The sequence below is a fragment of the Pipra filicauda genome, unplaced genomic scaffold (assembly GCF_003945595.2).
Source record: "Pipra filicauda isolate LSUMZ 115617 unplaced genomic scaffold, ASM394559v2 scaffold40_size4127951_pilon, whole genome shotgun sequence".
Taxonomy (NCBI): Eukaryota; Metazoa; Chordata; class Aves; order Passeriformes; family Pipridae; genus Pipra; species Pipra filicauda.
The window spans coordinates 198109-217392 of NW_024104543.1; the positions used below are offsets into that span (position 1 = coordinate 198109).

The following is a 19284-nucleotide window of genomic DNA, read 5'->3' on the forward strand; positions in this document are numbered from 1 at the left end:
GCAGGGTGATTAGTCAAGTGATAAAGTGCCAAAACTTGAGGAAACAAGCACTAATGGTATCCCTCAATCTTCATCACAAGGTGTTGGGTACAATGTACCACACCTGAAATGTTTCTACACCAATGCACGCAGCCTGAGGAACCAACAAGAGGAGCTGAAAGCTTTGGCTCAGTCCCAGAGATTCCACATCATTGGCATAAGTGAAATCTGTTGGGATGAGTCCTGTGACTGGAGTGTCCTGCGGGATGGTTACAAGGCAGAGGAGTAGCACTGCATGTGATGGAAGGGTTAGAATGTATGGAGCTCACAGTTGAATATGAGTCAGCAGTGCCCTGGCAGCCAGGAGGGCCAACCACGTCCTGGGAGCATCAGGCAAAGCATCACCAGCTGGTCAAGGGAGGGGATTGTCCTGCTCTGCTCTGCACTCGTGCAGCCTCACCTTGAATATTGTGTGCAGGTTTGGTCACTACAATATAAGAAAGATAATAAGCTACTAAAGAGCATCTAAAAAAGGGCAACGAAGATGACGAAGGGCCTTGAGGGGAAGGGTGAGGTCACTGTATGAGGAGCAGCTGAGGTCACTTGGTCTGTTCAGCCTGGAGAAGAGGAGACTGAGGGGAGACCTCATTGCAGTCTACAACTTCCTCATGAGGGGAGGAGGAGGGGCAGGCACTGATCTCTTCTCCATGGTGAACAGTGATTGAACCTGAAGGAAAGTCCTGAAATTGTGTCAGGGGAGGTTTAGGTTAGATATTAGAAAAAGGTTCTTCCCCCAGAGGGTGGCTGGCCCTGGAACAGGCTCCCCAGGGAAGTGGTCACAGCACCAAACCTGAGAGAGTTCAAAAAGCATTTGTACAGTACTCTCAGGCACATGGTGTGACTCTTGGGGATGGTCCTGTGCAAGGCTAAGAGTTGGACTCGATGATCCTTGTGGGTCCTTTCCAACTCAGTATATTCTGTCATTTTGTGACTTTCAGTTTCAGCAAGAAAATTCTTTTCTTCCACCAGTCAGTGAAAAAGGTTTGTGCTTGCAATCTCATACAGAACCAGACTGTTCCAGAGAGGAAGTGTCCATCTTAGAGACTCCAACAGTTTACGCATTTGCCATCTGTACTCAAAGATCTTCAGTAAGAACATGTTATTTCTAGAGTCCCACTTCTGCAGCACTTCTGACACCCACTCATTCACACCATTTTTAAGGAGTACATCATGTCAGAATGCAGAATTGCTGCATAGTAACTTTAATTTATATGGTACACTGACTTCAGTTTCTAAATACATGCAACCAGGATATATGAAAATCTGCTCCATAAATATTGTCAAGAAGCAAATACAGTTCTACATTAAAAAGAGCAAACGAGTTTGTGATAATGATGAAGATAAAATAGAGGACTCTGAGTCTCATTTATAGCTGTATGGCTAATTGAAGCTACAACACAAAACAGCTGGACAAGACTTGAGTTGCAGGAAAACATATCCTCCACAACTTGTCTTTTGAAAAAGATGCAGCTACATGTTGCATCTACAATATTTGGAAAACAGAATAGCTCCCATTAATATTTCATATGATCTTTCATACATTTTTAGATAGGGATCTAGACAGAATAGAAATGTGTGTATATGTGTATGAGTTCATAAACCTTGAAATTAAAAAAAATAGTGGGGAAAATTTCCCACCTATTTGAAAGAACTCCCAGAACTACTTTTGCTTGTCATTGAAAGATGTCAGCAGCTGCTTTGGAAAAAAAATAGGATACATTTTGGGGCTCAGCTTTGGGGCTTCCATTTCTTACTCTTGAGTTCTGAGGTAGAGCTTGCTGTGGCCTTCTTCAAAAGAAAATCCTGAGGCTTTTACTGCTACCTATACTAAGCACATGTTTTAAAGCCCAGAAAATGGTTATCAACCGGGATACCTGCTGTGACAACGAGCTGAAGAAACTCACTGGCTGGGAAACAGACAGGGATGAAGTAACACCTCTGGCAGTGCCTGGTCAGAATTGAAATGACAAGGTAACAGGGGAATACAAAAAAAGATCAAGCTTGAAAAGGCAGATAATTATAATCTAGAGCATACGAACAGATGGCAACACCATCAATCAATGAATAAATAATAGTGCAATCTGACTTGATGGGACAATTCGATGAACTCAGATGACACCAGGCACATTCCACCTTATATAACTAACTAAGTGGCAGTCATGAAGCAGAGCAGGATGTGAGCACATTCATAACCTATAAAATTGAAAATACAAAATTAGCAGGTCTTATATGACTGGATATATTTGAACTGCTATTGTGATGATGAATTTATATGTGGGTTATCACTTGGAGATAAAACCACTATTTACAGAATATCTCTGCAACCGGACTGGCCTTTAAGAAGAGGAATGAAAAACAAAACAAGGAGCACAGATGAACAAAAAGGGCAACTTGCATTGTTCATTCTTCTCTGAATGGAAAGAAACATGGTGCCATTAATAATGTTATTAGTCACATATCTGTGCAATTCTGGCAAGTGAATTTAGTAACACGTGTCATCCACTTTGCTTCTTCCAGTTCCTGTTTTATAGTTTAATTTCAGTTCCACTACTGAAGTACAGCAGAGTTGTTAGCTGTACAGTACTTCAGATGCTGCTGCAAATTCAATTACAGTTTTATTTTGTCATTTGATATGTCAGTGGAATAGAAACAATCAAGAAGATTGACACCGATCATAATCTGAATTGTCATGCCCAATCCTTGACAGAGGCATAAGTTAAAAAAGGTGTCAGTCATTTAAGACTCCTGACTCTCCAAACTACCCTGTAATGTGCATCAGAATGGTGGATTCTTCACTGCTTGCAAATAAACCTATACATTATTCTTTGCTAAACAGAATTTCCTAGATAGAAGAATTACTTTCTAAAACTCACATAAGTTTAACAGTGAACATTTGTGGCTATTATTTTAGTTTAAAAGTTACATACAAAATCCAAGGTACTTTATTATTTTTAATGATGATGTTATGTTTTCTTTCAGCATATATTTTATATTGGTGTCCTTTCAAAGAAGATTTCATTTTTTATTCACATTAGAGTTTTATTTTCTATTTTCAATGCCATAATTTAGTGTGTCTGCTATTTTCAGCAACATGATAGTATTTGCAACATCAATGTTGCTCACTTTGTGTGAACATGCCCTAGCCACAAATACACATTATGAGAGTAAATAAAATGAAGAGGTAAATCAAGATAGTTTCTGCACAGTAGTAATGAATCCTTCATTACTCTAGAATGTTGACATAGTTACGTCTCAGAGCAGATGAGGACAAGCATAATATTCTCTCTTACTGGACACAAAGAAAGCACTTCAAAATCATTGATTACCTTGCTCTCCTGTTCTACAAATAAAGGTGTTTTTCATGACCACAATGGCAACAGTCAAACGGAAGTATCTCTTAACTTTTGTTCACCTGCAAAATAATGCCCAAGCCATAAGACAGTGGGGTGTTGATGGACAAGGACAGAGAAAATTACTGATAACGAGGTTAAGATGAACATGAGGAAACGAGCTCACTGTCTTTCACTGATAAGCCACATGAAGATGGCTCCATACTGTTTCATACACTCACAGTTCCTGAGCTGTGACTTTGTCTTTTCTGCAAACACCACTTTCACGACCACCCAACATTGTCAGAATACCTCTTTAATGGCATCAGGATGTCTGAGGCTGTGGAAGGAGTGCTAAGTGCCTGGATCTGTAAATATCAGGAATGGGGATATTTCATAACAGAATTACTGAATGAGGTCAACAAAGCTCATAGATAAAGGAGATGTGGTTGAAATAGGCTAACTTGAATTTTCTAATAAGCTTTTGAGAAATTCCTCATCAAAGGCTTCTATGGAAACTCAACATTCAAAGCTTTAGGGAAGGTCTTTATGTTGATAAATAACTGGTTAAAAGACAGGGAACAGAAGGTAAGTAGGTTAGCCAGACAGCTCTAGTAATGGAGGGAGGTCATCAGCAGAATTCCACAGGGATTCGTACAAGGAACGCAGTTATTCATCATATTCCTAAGCAACCTGCTAAAACGGCCGAGCAGTGAGGTGAGAAAGCTTTATAATGATATTAACTTATGCACAGTGAAAAGGATGATGGCTTGCTGACTGTGAAGAATCAGGAAAGATGCTTATGGAAAAAAGCCCCTAGGCAATAAAATGGCAGATGAAATTCTTTGTAGTTGAATGCACAGTGATGCACAGAGGGCAAAACAATTCTGGGATCAAGAGTTATTACATACACAAAACTGCATGCATTTTGAGAGAGCATTAGAGGACCCTACCACATATCATTGGCTTGTTCTTACTCTCCTGGTTGGCTTCTGCTCATAGTCACGGTTTGAGGCAGGATACTGGTTGGATGGATTTTAAGGTCTGACCGGGTTCAACTGTTACGTTCTTATAGATGTAACCTGAGTTCTAACATGGTCTACATGACAGAAATACCTTCTGGTTTGAGACTCTGCAGAGTTACTGTGTGCTTGCATGGCAATAATCATTAACTCAAACCTGTCAGCTATGGATATCAGTAGCATCAAGGACCCTATGGACAGGTTTCAGCCCTCTTGAGCGTTCTTTATGAACCAGCCACAGGCCCCTCTAGTGGCTACGCTGTGATCATCCATGTAAGACATTTTAGTCACATAAAATGGGAAAATACAGAAACCTTCTTCATCAGAGGATGAAGGAAAAAGGTGTTCAATAGAGAAAACGAATGAAAAAAACAATGACAAAACCTATTTCTTTCACAACTAGCAAAGCCAGAACACAAAATGGTGTGAGATTTGTCCTCTGGAATTATAAGACTAAAAACCCTTCCATTTGGCCAGATAAGTACATTTCCTGGAGCTTTTACAGCTAATGCTGAAAATCTCAGAGAACAGAAAATCCTTCTTGTAGAAGAACAGATAAGCTTTATCAAGAGGAGCAGCATTCCACCACAAGTTATGTTTCAGGATGTGTAGGCATGATCACCTAATGAAGTGACTTCACAGAAGCCTAGGCAATTTGTGTATATGGGTGTCATTATCCAGTTCCACTAATGAGGAAAGGCAGGTATAGATTCACCACTTAGTAATGACCTTTTGAAATCTCAATTATATGTCCTGAAAAGAAGTCTAAGGTAGAAGGTCTCTACCTTCATATCACCTACCTACCATCCAAGTGGATACAATGTGTCTATATCAGGTAACAAGTGGTGATCTATCACCCTGCTATCCAGACTGTGGTGGAAGTACTACTTCCTAACTACCTACTAATTCCTCTGCTAAGATCATGAAAGACAGAAATAGTCCTGGGAGTCTTCATGGTCCCAAGCAAGGGAGGAATCAAACTGAAGTCAAATGAAAGTGTCAAAAAGAACAGTCAGGAATTGAGACAATGATTCAGTTTATGCTCATTGTGTGAAGTACTCTGCTAAAAGCACAGTGATGAGAAAATTCTTGGTTTCTCCTTGTTAAAAAGAATATGCTGGTACAGATGTGGTAAATACCAGTTTGATGAATAAGATGCTAAACCATTCCTTGAGTTTATCATTGTTTTTTATGATAAGAGGAAGCAGAGACTCTGCTGCTCAGTGATTTCTCAAATGTTCTCAGTTCTCTCTAGCAACAACCAAGGGAAAAGAGAATCTCAATTAAATTACCTTACAGAAGAAAGGTAATCTCTTGGAGGATCTCTTGTCAAGAGGATCAACCTGATACATTCACAGAGATCAGTGCCAGACACTGGCTAAAGATGACTGCTTCAGCTTCCGGTAATCCTAGCAAGCAAGGTCTAAGAAAGATGTAACTTGTAAACTTCTACTGTTTAGACTCTTACACACGTATGTAGGGTTTGTAGGCAGGGATATGTCTTTAATGTAAATGGCAATGACAGTTGGTAAGCAAATCTCTCAATGTGTTATGAGTATCATTCATAATGCAGGGCCAATATGCAAATCTTTGGAGAGCCCAAAAAGCCTTCACTCAAAGTGGAGAACAACAGTTTTGACAATCTAAAAGCCAACAGTGACTGGAAAGAAGGAGGAGAACAGGTTGTTCCACTTCACCAGGAAGCTACAAAGAACAAAGGAGGCTCTGGTTGTAGTCTGCCCCACGTAACTGTTCAGTGCCACCCATTCCTGTAGTTATCCTCTCAGCATGCCTTACCACACATGATCAGGCTTGTGTCACAAAAAACACAGTTGCAGCAAGTTGCTCATCTTTACAGAGAGGCCACTCAAATCTAATCATCAGAGATTCTGCTCTGGAATCAACTCCTTCCTCAGCTTGCTTGCACACTCCCAGAACACAGCCATAAGTGTTTGTTTATAGGCTTGTCTAGGTGGGTCAGAGGTTTCCTACTGTGCTAAACCCTGTGGTGTCTGCCTCAAAAACAGTCTCCATGAGAACAGAATGTATTTTTTATGGGAGTAGGAGGGCATGTCAAAGCAGGTGCAAGATATACTTCTGTGGTTTCACAGAGGGAAAAGTGAAGCAGCATTTAGTGTACTGAACCTATTTCCTTCATCACAGGCTTATTTAGAATATCTAACACTTAGTACAGATTTCAGCAAAGATGTTTATTATTAGTGACGTTCCTGTCCAGAGGTACAAAGGAGAATCTCCTGTGCATCCATAGCATGGCCCCATTCTCCTTAAACACAATGAAAAGAATATTGCTGGTTTTATTTGGAATTCAGTCAGATCCTGTCACCAAACTAATCAGTGAGCTAGGAAGTGTTGAGGGGAAAGGCTTACTTATGCCTTTTCAATCCAAAGCAAACAGCAATCAACAACATATTTTCCCATTTCAATCACTTTCCTGATTTAACAAGCCACTCCTCATTGTACTAGAATAATATTATTGTTTATTGATTGCTCATTTTTAAAATGGAATCCCATCTGTTCTGCTTTATTTCTGCTTATTCCCAAAGTTTCCAATTAAACAGGGAATAAGATCTTAATGCCAGTATGACACAAACACAGTGAAGTGAAGGCTACATCCTCATTTTTATTTTCTGCTTTGGAGTCTATGGATGGGTAGTTCCTTTAAAGAAAATTCTTAAACATTAGAAAATATAAGCACTGCTGTGAATGGGAAGATGTGCATAGGTCCCTTTACAGGTTTGTTGTTTTCTTTCCTGTTTCAAAACAGGATGGGGGAACTTTGCAAAATATAATACCACAGAAGACTCATATTACTTTGACATCAATTTCATGCTGGGCTTTACACGCAGAAAGTCAAGCAAATTCAAATATAAACAACATGACAATTTCTGTTCCTATAGTATAAGATAGATTGCTTAAGTTAGACCGTGTGGGAGATATGCACCAATGTACAGGCCCATGCACCAACATCTTCTCTTCCAATATCTTCTCTTACTAATACTTCTCTATCTGACATTGTAGCTTTCTTTGATGTTCCTAGGCTTAGCTGTCCTTAAACACTGTAATTTCCATTGACTGGTTCATATACTCTACCTAGAGATCGGCAGAGATTGTTGCAGAAGCAATATCACTATTCCCTTTTGCTCTGAAGATCTAAACATCAATCATTACATCTCTTAACTCTCTCCGTGCAATCAAAGCACGTCCTAAAACACACTGACCCTCTAATCCCATGTCCTCTGCTCTTCCAGAAAGCTGATAGAACCAGCCTAATTTAAACAGTCTCCTCTATCCAAACTGCCTCTATAGTCTCTCCGAGTCTCTCTCTCATTCTTCATTGATAACTCCATCCACCCCTGGAATCCGCTGTGGCACAATCTACTTTTGCCTCCACTGCTGAAAAAAACCGAGACAGCTTTAAGTACAGAGAAAAGGATCAGGATTTTCATGCCTTTTGAATCGACCATTTCCATGCTTTATACAGGGTGTACATAACAGGGTTTTTTTTCATGGAAATGAAAAAAGAGGGACTGAAAAAAATCCGCATTACGTAACATAGTGCAACTTGTATGTAATCTATAACTGGAGCTCTAAGTCACATATCTATGATGAACATGACCTCTCAATTCTGCTTAGCTTATGCATCATCTCTTCTTCAATAGTGGAATAAAGCTGTGGAAGCCCATAAGAAAAAAGGGTCAAGCTAAAAGTATTCAGAAGTACCCATGAATTTTATTATCAATTCACAAGAAATCTACATTATTGTCAGCATTGGTCAGTGCACCAATTATGCAATGTCCTTACTGTAAAGCATGTACAAATTATTTGCTCTGCACTTGCTTTTCATGGCCACCATTTCATAGAGCACAATTTGTCTTGGACAAACCACTGACACATATTGAACAGCACGTTGAAAAAATCCTTCATGTCTTTTTTTCCCTTCTGTCTGTTGTACAGTATGTTCCAAATACGTGGAGGATAGAAGACATTGTTAAAATGCAATTGCTAAAATTCTTACCTACACATTAGTGTAGGTACAAAAAAAGTAATCTAAAAAAAATTAAATTCCTCTTTTATCACTTTAAGAAATGCTTTTCCCAAACAATTAAAACATGCACATGTTTTATTTTGCTCTCAATTAGCTGTCATTTTCTGATTCTCTTCCACTAAGCTGATCTTTGGCTTACACATATTTCAGAATTAAGCCTTTGTAACAAGTATAATCCAAGTGAAAACATAATTTTTCTAAATCCTAAATTAGATACAAACTTAATCTGATAGTTTCACATTGAATAGACTACCTTCAAATGGTGGCATGTAACTGGCTTTCTTTCTTTCTCTCTTCTCCATTGCTCTTTGTCGCATCTTTCAGTTTAATTTTGCTTCTCTTTTTAATCCTTCTCATTAGACTTGTTTATCTTTAGCTATTACTCACTGTTTTACCAGATAGCAAGTCATACTGTTATTTCGTAGCAAAGGAGGGCCTAACCGTGCTGTCCTAACAGCACTCAATTGCAAAATTACCATTCACAAAACAAAAAAATTACATATTGCCCTGATAAATTTTAACTGAAACTCTTCTGGACTGCTGGCTAATTGAATACCCTGACACTATGCCTTTGTTAATTTTTTACTTTTCTGGGTTGAAATACTTGAATACTTCAAGAAATTGAGTTTCTCCTCTCCTCTTTCCCTTGAAAGCAACAAACTTATTCCTTTCCTTTAAAATGTAATTATGTTTCTTACCATCCATGCTGTGACAAAATCTCCCATCCAAGTCCCAACTGCAGCCATCTTCATAAAATTTTCATTCCTGATGCCCATGAAGTCTGTTATAATGTATGCACTGTGGAAACAAGAACACAGACTATAAGCTATACACATTTGCTTAATGCAGCTATAAAGAACTTGTATTAGTGACAAAATTTATGATTAGCTGTGAAAGATTTCCCATTTCTTTTATAATAACTTTTTCTGCTAGATCTGAGTCTTGACATAGAACTGAACTCGTATGGGTCAATTCCAATTAGAAATGTAATGTGAATCTGATTTTGAAGCCTGTGTCTCTTTTGAAGGTGTTAAAATAACAGTTGGCAAAGACTTTAGGATTATCTAGGACTTCTGGAAGTAGAAATTGTTTTACACTTTTTAACTCTTCCTTTGAAGAAATGGAATTGCAACATTCTCAGAATCAGTGACTTTGCAAAAACTTTATGAATAAAAATAAAAACCTTTAAGGTCTCTTTAAAAAGATAATTGAACCACTTGACTTTTCACTCCATTAGTTATAAAATCATGGGGTTTTTAACACAGTGCAAGCAAGCTTTGCAGAATTTTGGTGAGATGTCACTGTTTGTAGATTTATACACTGTATTTTCACAGCTACATTTTACTTAAATCCAAATGAAGCATTTCCATTCTCTTTAAATAATGCAACAGATAGGATTTAAAACCTCACATGATAATTTGACCTCTAACTTCAAATTCATTAAGATGCTATAAGGACAATTAAGAAGCGAAAGTTACTAGTGTTGAATTAAAACCTTTCTGAAAAAAATATATCTTTTAATATAGCTATATCCTTTACTAAAAGACTTTTACAGTGTTCAAGAAGAGGTGACTCTCCTCAAGAGATAACACATTGAATAATGATGGCAATTGTGTTTTAACTTTACAAGTGATATCTCTGTTTTCAAAATGCTTGTAAATATTGCTTATGTAATGTTATGCCCATTTAGGGGTGTGCATAAGTGACATAGCTACATGTAAAAATGTCCTGGAACATTGTGCTATCCACTACTCAAATTCTACCATTATTGTATACCAAATGTTGAAATGTCTAGGAGCTAACAGATCACATCCCTGTAATCGGATCAGTGCAAACTGATCCCACTTTCTGGGCCCGTTCTGTTAAAATCTGAATATCTGATCAGGACAGAAGGTCTTGCTAGCACAAATTCATGCACAGCAGAGTATAATTTCTTAGACACACTTTAACACGTTCTAGGGAGAGAGCAACAGCAGAAACCAAGGAAGACTGAGAACAGCAAGTACACCCCTCACAGATACATTCTCCCAGATGCTTTTTAACTGGAAAACATTTGGAATTCCTTTTTTCCTGCATCTTGGGTATGCCATTCATGTAGCACCTGTGAAGGCACAAAATTACCAAGTCTGCATTCCTTAAGAAGGTGTCTTATGCGCAAAGAAGGCACGACAATAAATGTCATTTGTAAGGACGGGCCCTCAAATGCAAACCATATCTTAATCTTTCCCATCTATGGGAAACACATACCCCAGGGTTCTCACCTTTTCTCATATGCATTACACATTGTCTTATCACAGACAATGTGTAATGTTATACCTCATCACAAATGTACACTAAGTAAACACTTGCACAACACTCCCATAAAGCAGGCCACTTGGGTGACTCCTATAGCCCAGTCACATATAGGGGGTCTGCCACAGCCACCCCTGGCAGGTTGCTGCACACAAGACAGGTTATCCAAAAAGGCTGAGAGGTCGCTGAGCACTGAATATGGGTATTCCCTAGTAGAAGATATATCAAACCAGACATAAGCCATTTTTTTTTTAATAGCAATTGAAATTCTCAGTGCAATCACTTGTTTTTACAAATGTTAAAAGTATCAGAAGGCTTACAATAAAATGAGCTGGATACAATACTTAAATACACAGAAAGGTCTTGAAAGCCTCACATCATCCTAACAGTTCTTTTTGTAATTTGAAACATGAAACCATCCAAGAAGCTTACTATGAATTGTGCATCAGTCTATAAGGCATAGTCTATAAGTAATGCCTAAATTAAATATGCAAACTGACAGACCTTCAGTTAAAGTAGCATATTATTATAAAGAAACTCTTAGGAACATAATCTGTGCATGATTTAAGTGCATTTAGTGATTAAAACACAGCTACAACCTTTTACAAACAGGGAGAATATTTTTAGCATTGTCATCTTACTAGAAATAGCAATTAAATACACTATTATTTTATTAACTGTTAGCATTACACTCAGTGTCTTTTATGCTCTCTGCAGTATTATTTTCATTTCAAAATTCAAACAGAAACTGATTACTTTAAAATATGGATTTGAGGTTGTTAACAATTTAAAGAAAATAAAAATTAAAAAATAAAAAGAAACCAACCCATTCAGCTTTCATTTTCAAGTTTTAGTTCAAATATAAATGAGAACAGTTGACATTTTCAAAGAAAGCCATGTTTTCCTGGTGATGTTATCAGGATGTATATTATAACAGTACCAAAAGTAAAATTAATTTTATTGTGAAAAAATATCCACTTTTTTTTCTATCTTTAGCTAGCGATTAGAGAGTTTTCTTTAATTGTTTAGCCTGCTTCTTGGCTAGGACCCATGTCGGCACCTTGCAGAAGGGCTAGTAGCTGTTGGGTTCCAGTTAACTATCATGGTCAGCCCAGATTTTCTGTAACTTGTCAAAAGGCTTCTGTTTAATTTTCCATACGTATTTTTGCAGCAAGGCACAACCATACTGCATGAACACCACAGTATAAGGAAATACTGAGCAAAAAATATAAGGAAACACTGAGTGAAAAAAACGCAGCAGTTAAAACTCAGAGTAAAAAAACCCTTCAGAAACAGACAGGATAAGTGTAAATAATTGAAGGCTGAGGAGCCAATATTTGTGAATATTATAGATAAAGGACAAGTTTGTAATTGGGATTTGAAAGCCTTTGACAGTAAGACTGTATTGATCTTTGTCAGTAAGACTGGAAGCTGCAGCTCTAGGGCAACTGCCCTTAGCAGGACAAAGTCTAAGGAAGGTTGACCAAAATTTTAACAGAATAGGACAAAAAGAGAAACCAAAAGAGACTTGACAAACACAGTTCGAAAACAAATTAAAAAACACATATATATATATGAAAAACATAGGGTACTGTCTACATTCATGTTGATGCAAAAGGTATGGTAATAATCATGAGTCAGTAAAAAGACATAGGAGCTTGACATATTTGATCACTTTTCTGGAGTTAAGAGTTTTCACAGAATGGACAGCGAGGAAAACAACAGCATTAGCCCAGAGAAATTTTTCAAAGGAGATATCAGAGCATTTTTTCAAAGGATGACACTTTACCAGCTGCTAAAATGATGAACAGGCTGAAAGCAAATGGAAGGTTTTTAATCTTACATTGGACAAAGATGCACAAGTCACTGTGGTGCTATTGACACTGTTGCAGGCACCGGAATAAAAGTTGTGACTGAGACTCAGTGCTGAGATGGTGTTTTCTTGACCATCACAGGATCTAAAAATGGGCTATAGCTTGAATTTATACACTTATATTTAAGTTTAAACCAGGAAGTCAAACTCTGAATGGAGCTTAGTCATACTAGTAAATGCAGATTAGAGCATGATTCATCCTTATACTACTGTCTACATTCTGGGTCAATGATTTATGTCTTACATTACTGCTTGATGGCTAGCGTGTCAAAACAACATGTTCACACAACAAAAGGCATTGTTAAACCTATGTGACTAAATAATTCCCAGTGCTGTGACATAACGTGGTCTCCAAATGACATAACCTGGTCTCCAAAGAAATCTTCATCTCTTGTGAGGCCTGTGACACAACTGAAAACCAAACATATCTGAACTGAACCCTGGATCTCCATGGACAGCAATGAGAGCATAGACACTTTGGGGAGGTTTTAGTTGCCTTTAAAGCCGTTTTAGCAATCTTGATGCATCTTAACTAAACTTCAGCTGGCTCTTTATACACTCTAGAGCACTGAAGGCACTGGGCTGGCACATAACACATAGGGCATGTTCTGTACAGAGCCAACAATAACTGTACCCACAGAGAGTGGTAAGAATCCTCTTCAAAAAGGAGGGGAGGCCTAGATATCTTTTATGTTGAGTTACAAAAAATCTGTACATGTTCTGCAGTCTGATATGTGCTTTTCTGATGTGGTTTTATCATCTGCCATTCCCCCTAAATAGCTGATTATCTATATGGAACTCATCTTCCCTAGTGCATCTGACAAAGTGAAATGCTTTGACATTGGCAAACAATTGACAGCATGGGAGTTCAACACAGGCTGCAAAGAAGCATGTGTTTAGACATGGCATCACAAGCTTCCATTACTCCTAATTTAGCGGAGGCAGAGAGTATCAGAACAGCTGAAAACATACATAAAAGACTGCAGATACAGTTCCTGATCTGTATTTGTCACTCTGAAATGACAGAATGGCAAATGAGACACTTGGTAGCACTTTGCTCAGATGAAAAGCTATTCCTCTACCATTAGGAATTCAATCAGAGCCACAGGGAACTGGAAGGTACACACAGACAGCAAGATCTGCCATTTTATAAACTGGCAAATCATAATGAGGATGGCATAAGGCACAGTTACCAACAAACAGTACAGAGAGCACCTATACCACTCCCCCATGCATTCTCTGTAGCTACAGACGAAACTTCTTCTATGACACCAGAACAGAGAGAATTAAGAGGCATTGAACCAGGGATTTTGCTTGACAAGACATCAAAGAGGTAACAGTCACAAGAGGCTCAGTAGGTTGATGTCCAAGATACAAAAAAATCAGGATGCAAAACCAGCATCACTGGTTGATAACTTATTCACACAGTTTTTTGAAATCAGGCAACAGAACTATGATTCTGAAAACCTCTGCTCATCAGTATACAGGCCTAAAGGCTGTCTAACTTACTCTTACTCTAACTTTGCTTTTAAAGCTCCCAAGCCATTTAAAATTCTGCTGCTGGGATATACAGGAGCTTCCCGCTCTCCACGATAATAGGCCAATTGATTTCTAGCTTTGAAAGCCTACCTATAAGACAAGGCCCACTGAAAAATGCAGCAATTGCAATTCTGTCTGTTAATGTAGACTAGGTGTATGCACGTAAATGGTAGGGAACACATGAGATCCAGCCCCTATTCCAAGGAACACTGGTTCAACGTCCTTCAAAGAGAATTGTGCCTCATTGTTATGCTCAATAAGAAAAGAAAAGGTGGTGACAACTTCTATTAGGAAGGTAGGGGGTTTTGTACATGGCATTCTCCAACAGGATGAGAAATGTGTTTTTCAGCCTCTGTTAGGTGAGATATAAATGAAGCTGTATATTCTGTGCCTTGTAAAAGTATCATCTTTCACATATAAGAGAAACATTCCCTTTCCTTCACTTTTAGAGAAGTGAAGGTGAATGCCACTGCTCAGAATAGCTGTTTGGATTAGATCACAAGTACAGTCCTAATTAAGGTGTTTAAGCAAATTAGGACAGGATTTAAAACATATTTCTGTCCCTAATGTAGCTTTTTTTAATTGCAAATTATAGAGTTTCCTGTATGGGTTTTTGTGGATCCTATTCCAACAAACCCTCAAGCACTTGGTGCATAACAAAGTCCGGACTTCTCCATAAGGATCAGGCGGTATTTATACAGATTAACTTTTGCCTAATGATGCTAGTCTTCCTAGGCTGTCTCCATAATCATAGGAGTTTACAGCAATTCAAAGAAGGATGTTCATTTAGATGATTTTCTTTTATGGCTTAGTGACACCATACATGAAAATGACCAACAGCTTACTTCTAAAGGAGTTGCAAAAAGTAACTTAATGACAGGCCTACTCCCAGAGGCTGTGAGAGTCTGCATCTCTACTGGGAAAACCTTAGGGATCTGCAAATTCAAAAGTGTTAAGGACTCCACTACACAAGGAGTGTACCCTCCCTGGGTAAACTTTGGTGAGTGCTGGCACATACTTCCAGCAAGTTTAAATGACAAGATTTGCCACACCTACATTTTTTGTGTGTGTTTCAAACCCTAAATGTCATAAATAAAATTGGAAACAACCAGTGGATAAGCTGGGAATTGAACCCAGATTTCTTCCCTCAGATAAGCACCTTTCTCCATTGTTATGTAAGTGCTGTGATGAAAATGATCTACTACCCCTACAGATTCCACTACAAGGCATTTATGATGGACAGGATAGTCTGGGAAAAAGCATAAAAGGTGTCTGACAAAAGAATAAAACAAACCAATTTTTCAAATTTATTATCTCCATGAGACATCTTTTATAAATTTTCCAGGATTTTTTTGCTACTCATGTGCAATGTGTATCATAAAAATGTATATTCTGTGTAGTCAGTAAAAAAGGAAAAAAAAGGCTGAGGAGTGCATTTAGCATCTTTCTGCAGCAAATAAAGGCTAAAATACTCAGGCAAGGATAGACTGCAGAAACACTTCTAATGCTACTGTGCTAACAGATGAATGCTCGCCTAAATATCCATAACACAGCCTTACCTGCCCCCACCACACACTCACACAGATACAAGCACTGCAGCTGTTTATATGTAGTTATTTATGTTTCCACTTCAACTCTATGACCACCGCATATGTTGTTTTTACTGAAGCAATGAAACACAGAGTTGTCTCTTACATGCCAGTTTGATTCTACAGGATAGGATTAAAGTATTTTCTTACTGCTAAGTGAATTTCTTATTGAACATTATTTTAGTGGACAATGAAACAAGTTCAGAGAACTGTGACACATTAAGGGAAGCATGTCACAGTGTTAAGCATCCCTTTTAATAGGCCAGTAAAATCCTGTGACTAATCCACAACACTGTAGTATGTGCTGGTACATTAAATGCCTTATTTGATTCACTCCATTTGCCTATATACTATGATATCAAAATAGTTTTACAGTAAAAAGTTACGAAATGCTAGATAAAACAGGTGCCCAGGGACACAAATAAGACAACTGGCCTCGGGCATACCAATTTTGAGGGTTTAAAGAGGATCTTGACTCATACTGTAACACATTCTGCAGACACACAGGTTTGCAGTCTCAGCCCTTGCCATATGAATCCTGAGAAGGATAGCAAGAGGTAATTTTCAACAAGACGCAAAACAGCAAGCTAACTTCTACACATGTACACTGAAGAAAAATATATGCTTGGAGTTTCTGACATTTAGAAATATGTAAACTGGGGGTTTTTTTGGGGGGTTACATTCAAGATTTTGTAAAATGTTGTAGATATGCTTATCTTAAAATGCAGATAATTTGTTTGTTGTGTGATATTTCAGAAATACCTACTGAAATTTGAAAATAACATATTTGAAAATAGCATTAACAAATTTGAAAGCAACATTAACAGAAACTAAGGAATATAACAGGCAACGCATTTAGAAATGTGAAGTTAGTAATTCAGAAAGAGAAATGCATTGAAACATTTTCTTTTAAATAAATAATTGCTCTGTTTTCAAACCTGGTGAGATACTAGTAAGAATGGCTTTGATTAATGCTGCACTGACTGAACTCTTCAGAATGGGACATGGCTTACACATATCCATGCCCGTTATTGATGTTTCAGCACAGCCAAGAAGGGATAAGGGCAGATGTGTAGCAATATTCTCAGAACTGGCAGTTCAAAGACAAAAAATTATTCACTTTAAAAAAAAAATAACCTTTCATATCATCAACAAATATAAACAAAATTAAATAATGTATCTGGAACTCTATCGCTTTAACCAAGTGCTTTGATAACATTAAAACTTCAGTGAATTTCAGTAAAAACTTTGTACTTTCTATCCATTTCAGTTGTAGGGATGGCAGAGAAGTTTAAATGCATTATTATAATGCTGAATATACTAGCAACTGCAGTATTATTGCTATTCTGAAAGGAGAAATTAGGACAATTTGCAGGTGTTAAAACATGAATCTGCTTGTAAGCAGTAGCCCAACCAGGAAAGCAAAAGCAGAAAAATATTTTAGTAAATTTTTGTAAAAACTTGTAAGTATTAGCAGATAATGCAACTTTGCATATTAATCATTCTTTAACTTACTAAACTTCCCTGAAATGTTGATAAATAGATTAAATTTTTTTTAATTAAAATAATGAAATGACAGAAAACTACAAACAGCATGTCATAAGTTAATGAATTGGAACTGAAGGAATGCAGAAATGTTGGCACAGAATCTCCGCTGACGGATTCTCACTGATCACAACTGAAAAGAATTTGAGTTGGCTCTGGAAAAAACTGTAAGTCCAAAATGTAAAATAAAATAGGGAAAATGTCTTGATTTTATTTTTTAAATAATTTATTAAAATAAAGCAGATTTTTTTTCTTTATTTAATGGCATTGTTTTAAGGCTTTACAAAGACCAATATTAGTTTGATTTCAAGGGCTGGCCATAGTAGTTGGATGAAGCAAAGACCATGTGCCTCCTTTCAACACTCTATTTTCAGGAACCACTGATACCCTGCAGCTGAACGACAAGTGGCCAAAGGATTGTCCTTTCAACATGGACCAGAGGACTTCTAATGTTTTACTAAACACTGGAAGTCATTGAAAGAGCCTATGTATTTGTGACTGGAACAAGGTGAGATGCTTCACTAAAGCATATGCTGGACCTCTTAGACAGAGCCTGAATATGATAAGTAATAGGGAATACGGATGCATGCAACCTGCATATGGATGCCCACTTTCAAAGCAGTGGTGTCTGACATATGACTCACCCTACAATTTGCATTAAAGTACGTAGGGAGAGTATAATTGCTGCTAAATAGACTAGAACTATTTGGTTGGTTTGGTTGGTTGTTTTGTTTTTTTTTTACTACAGCAGTACAGAATCATAAGTTTTAATTTTGACATTTTTATTTCCAGAGTTTTGCTGCAGAATATATCAGGGTATTGGAAGAGAATACATACTTTATAGGTTAGAGGGTGATTTAACTGACACACAAGCTTCTAATGACAATTTCAAATCTATTCATATTATGTTTTACATAAGATATGAAGGTATTTGATTTGGCTTGTGTGTTTGTACTGCCAGTGCTGATGGAACCTCTGACTCTTTCTTCAAAGTTATCAGGAGTAAAAAATGATCAGGAGTATTTTGCTGTTACTATAAAATTGTAGGTCATGCAGAGCCTGCAATCACTTGAAGAAATGTACTGATTTTAATAGATGGGGGGGAATTATAAATCTGAAAATATTTACAAAGCTGAAAAACTTGCCATCTCTCAAATTGAAAATAATCTTGTGGTTTGATTTTAAAATTCAGTTACTTAGAAATATTTAGCTTGATTTTTTTTACCTGTTTCTACGGTAATTCCAGCTTTCTTTCCAAATCTGCATATCATAGGATTTTTCATTATTTTAATTTCTTTTGCTGGTTAGGAACAGAAAGTCCTTCTAATCTGAAAAATTCTTGGGACAAATTGCTTCATATCCATATCACTTTTGATTAGCATTTACTGTGCAAGTTTCTTCTTTCAGAAAAATTTATTCCTACCTATGATACAGAATAAGGCTAGATATTCTTTTAGAGAATTCAAAGATTAACTACAGATATGAATATGTTCATCTTCTAAAAGTAAGGTTATTTAATGCTTAATTACATTTGAATGGTATCAAAATTGATTTATCGGTTTTCAATTTTCTATTTAAATATTTTTTAAATATTATTTAAATAGAAACTTTTATGTTTTCTTATTAATCAAGTCGACACAATATAACGAAAGTTGTGAGACAGTGACTGCAGAGGTCCTGTAATGACTATTTTAAGTTATCTACACCAATCTGAAGCTTTGTATCATGACTGTTCAAATTGTAAAACAAACCTACAGAAGTGTCAAGTCTGTAGAACAGGTGATTCAACTAAACAGATCTTTTAAAAATAAGTGTTTCTTTGATTATTTTCTATAACAGAAGTAATATTGAAATGAATGAGTCATTTAGAAACAAGATCAGTCAGTGAAAATATCTGAGACTGAATGGATGGATGATGGGGCACAGTTTGCTACTTTGCATTGCAGAAGTACAAATTTACTAAGAAAGAAAGGCTAAGTAAAAACCTGCC

The 19284-nt window shown here is 37.2% G+C and overlaps 1 protein-coding gene across 1 annotated transcript in view; it reads right to left on the minus strand.

Moving 5' to 3' along the window:
* TMEM117 (transmembrane protein 117) overlaps nucleotides 1–19284 on the minus strand; it is a 195653-nt gene that overhangs the window by 102460 nt on the left and 73909 nt on the right. Inside the window, exon 4 of the mRNA XM_027710914.2 lies at nucleotides 9155–9254. Within this exon, the coding sequence (XP_027566715.1) occupies nucleotides 9155–9254 (100 nt within the window). The remainder of the gene's footprint in view (nucleotides 1–9154; nucleotides 9255–19284) is intronic.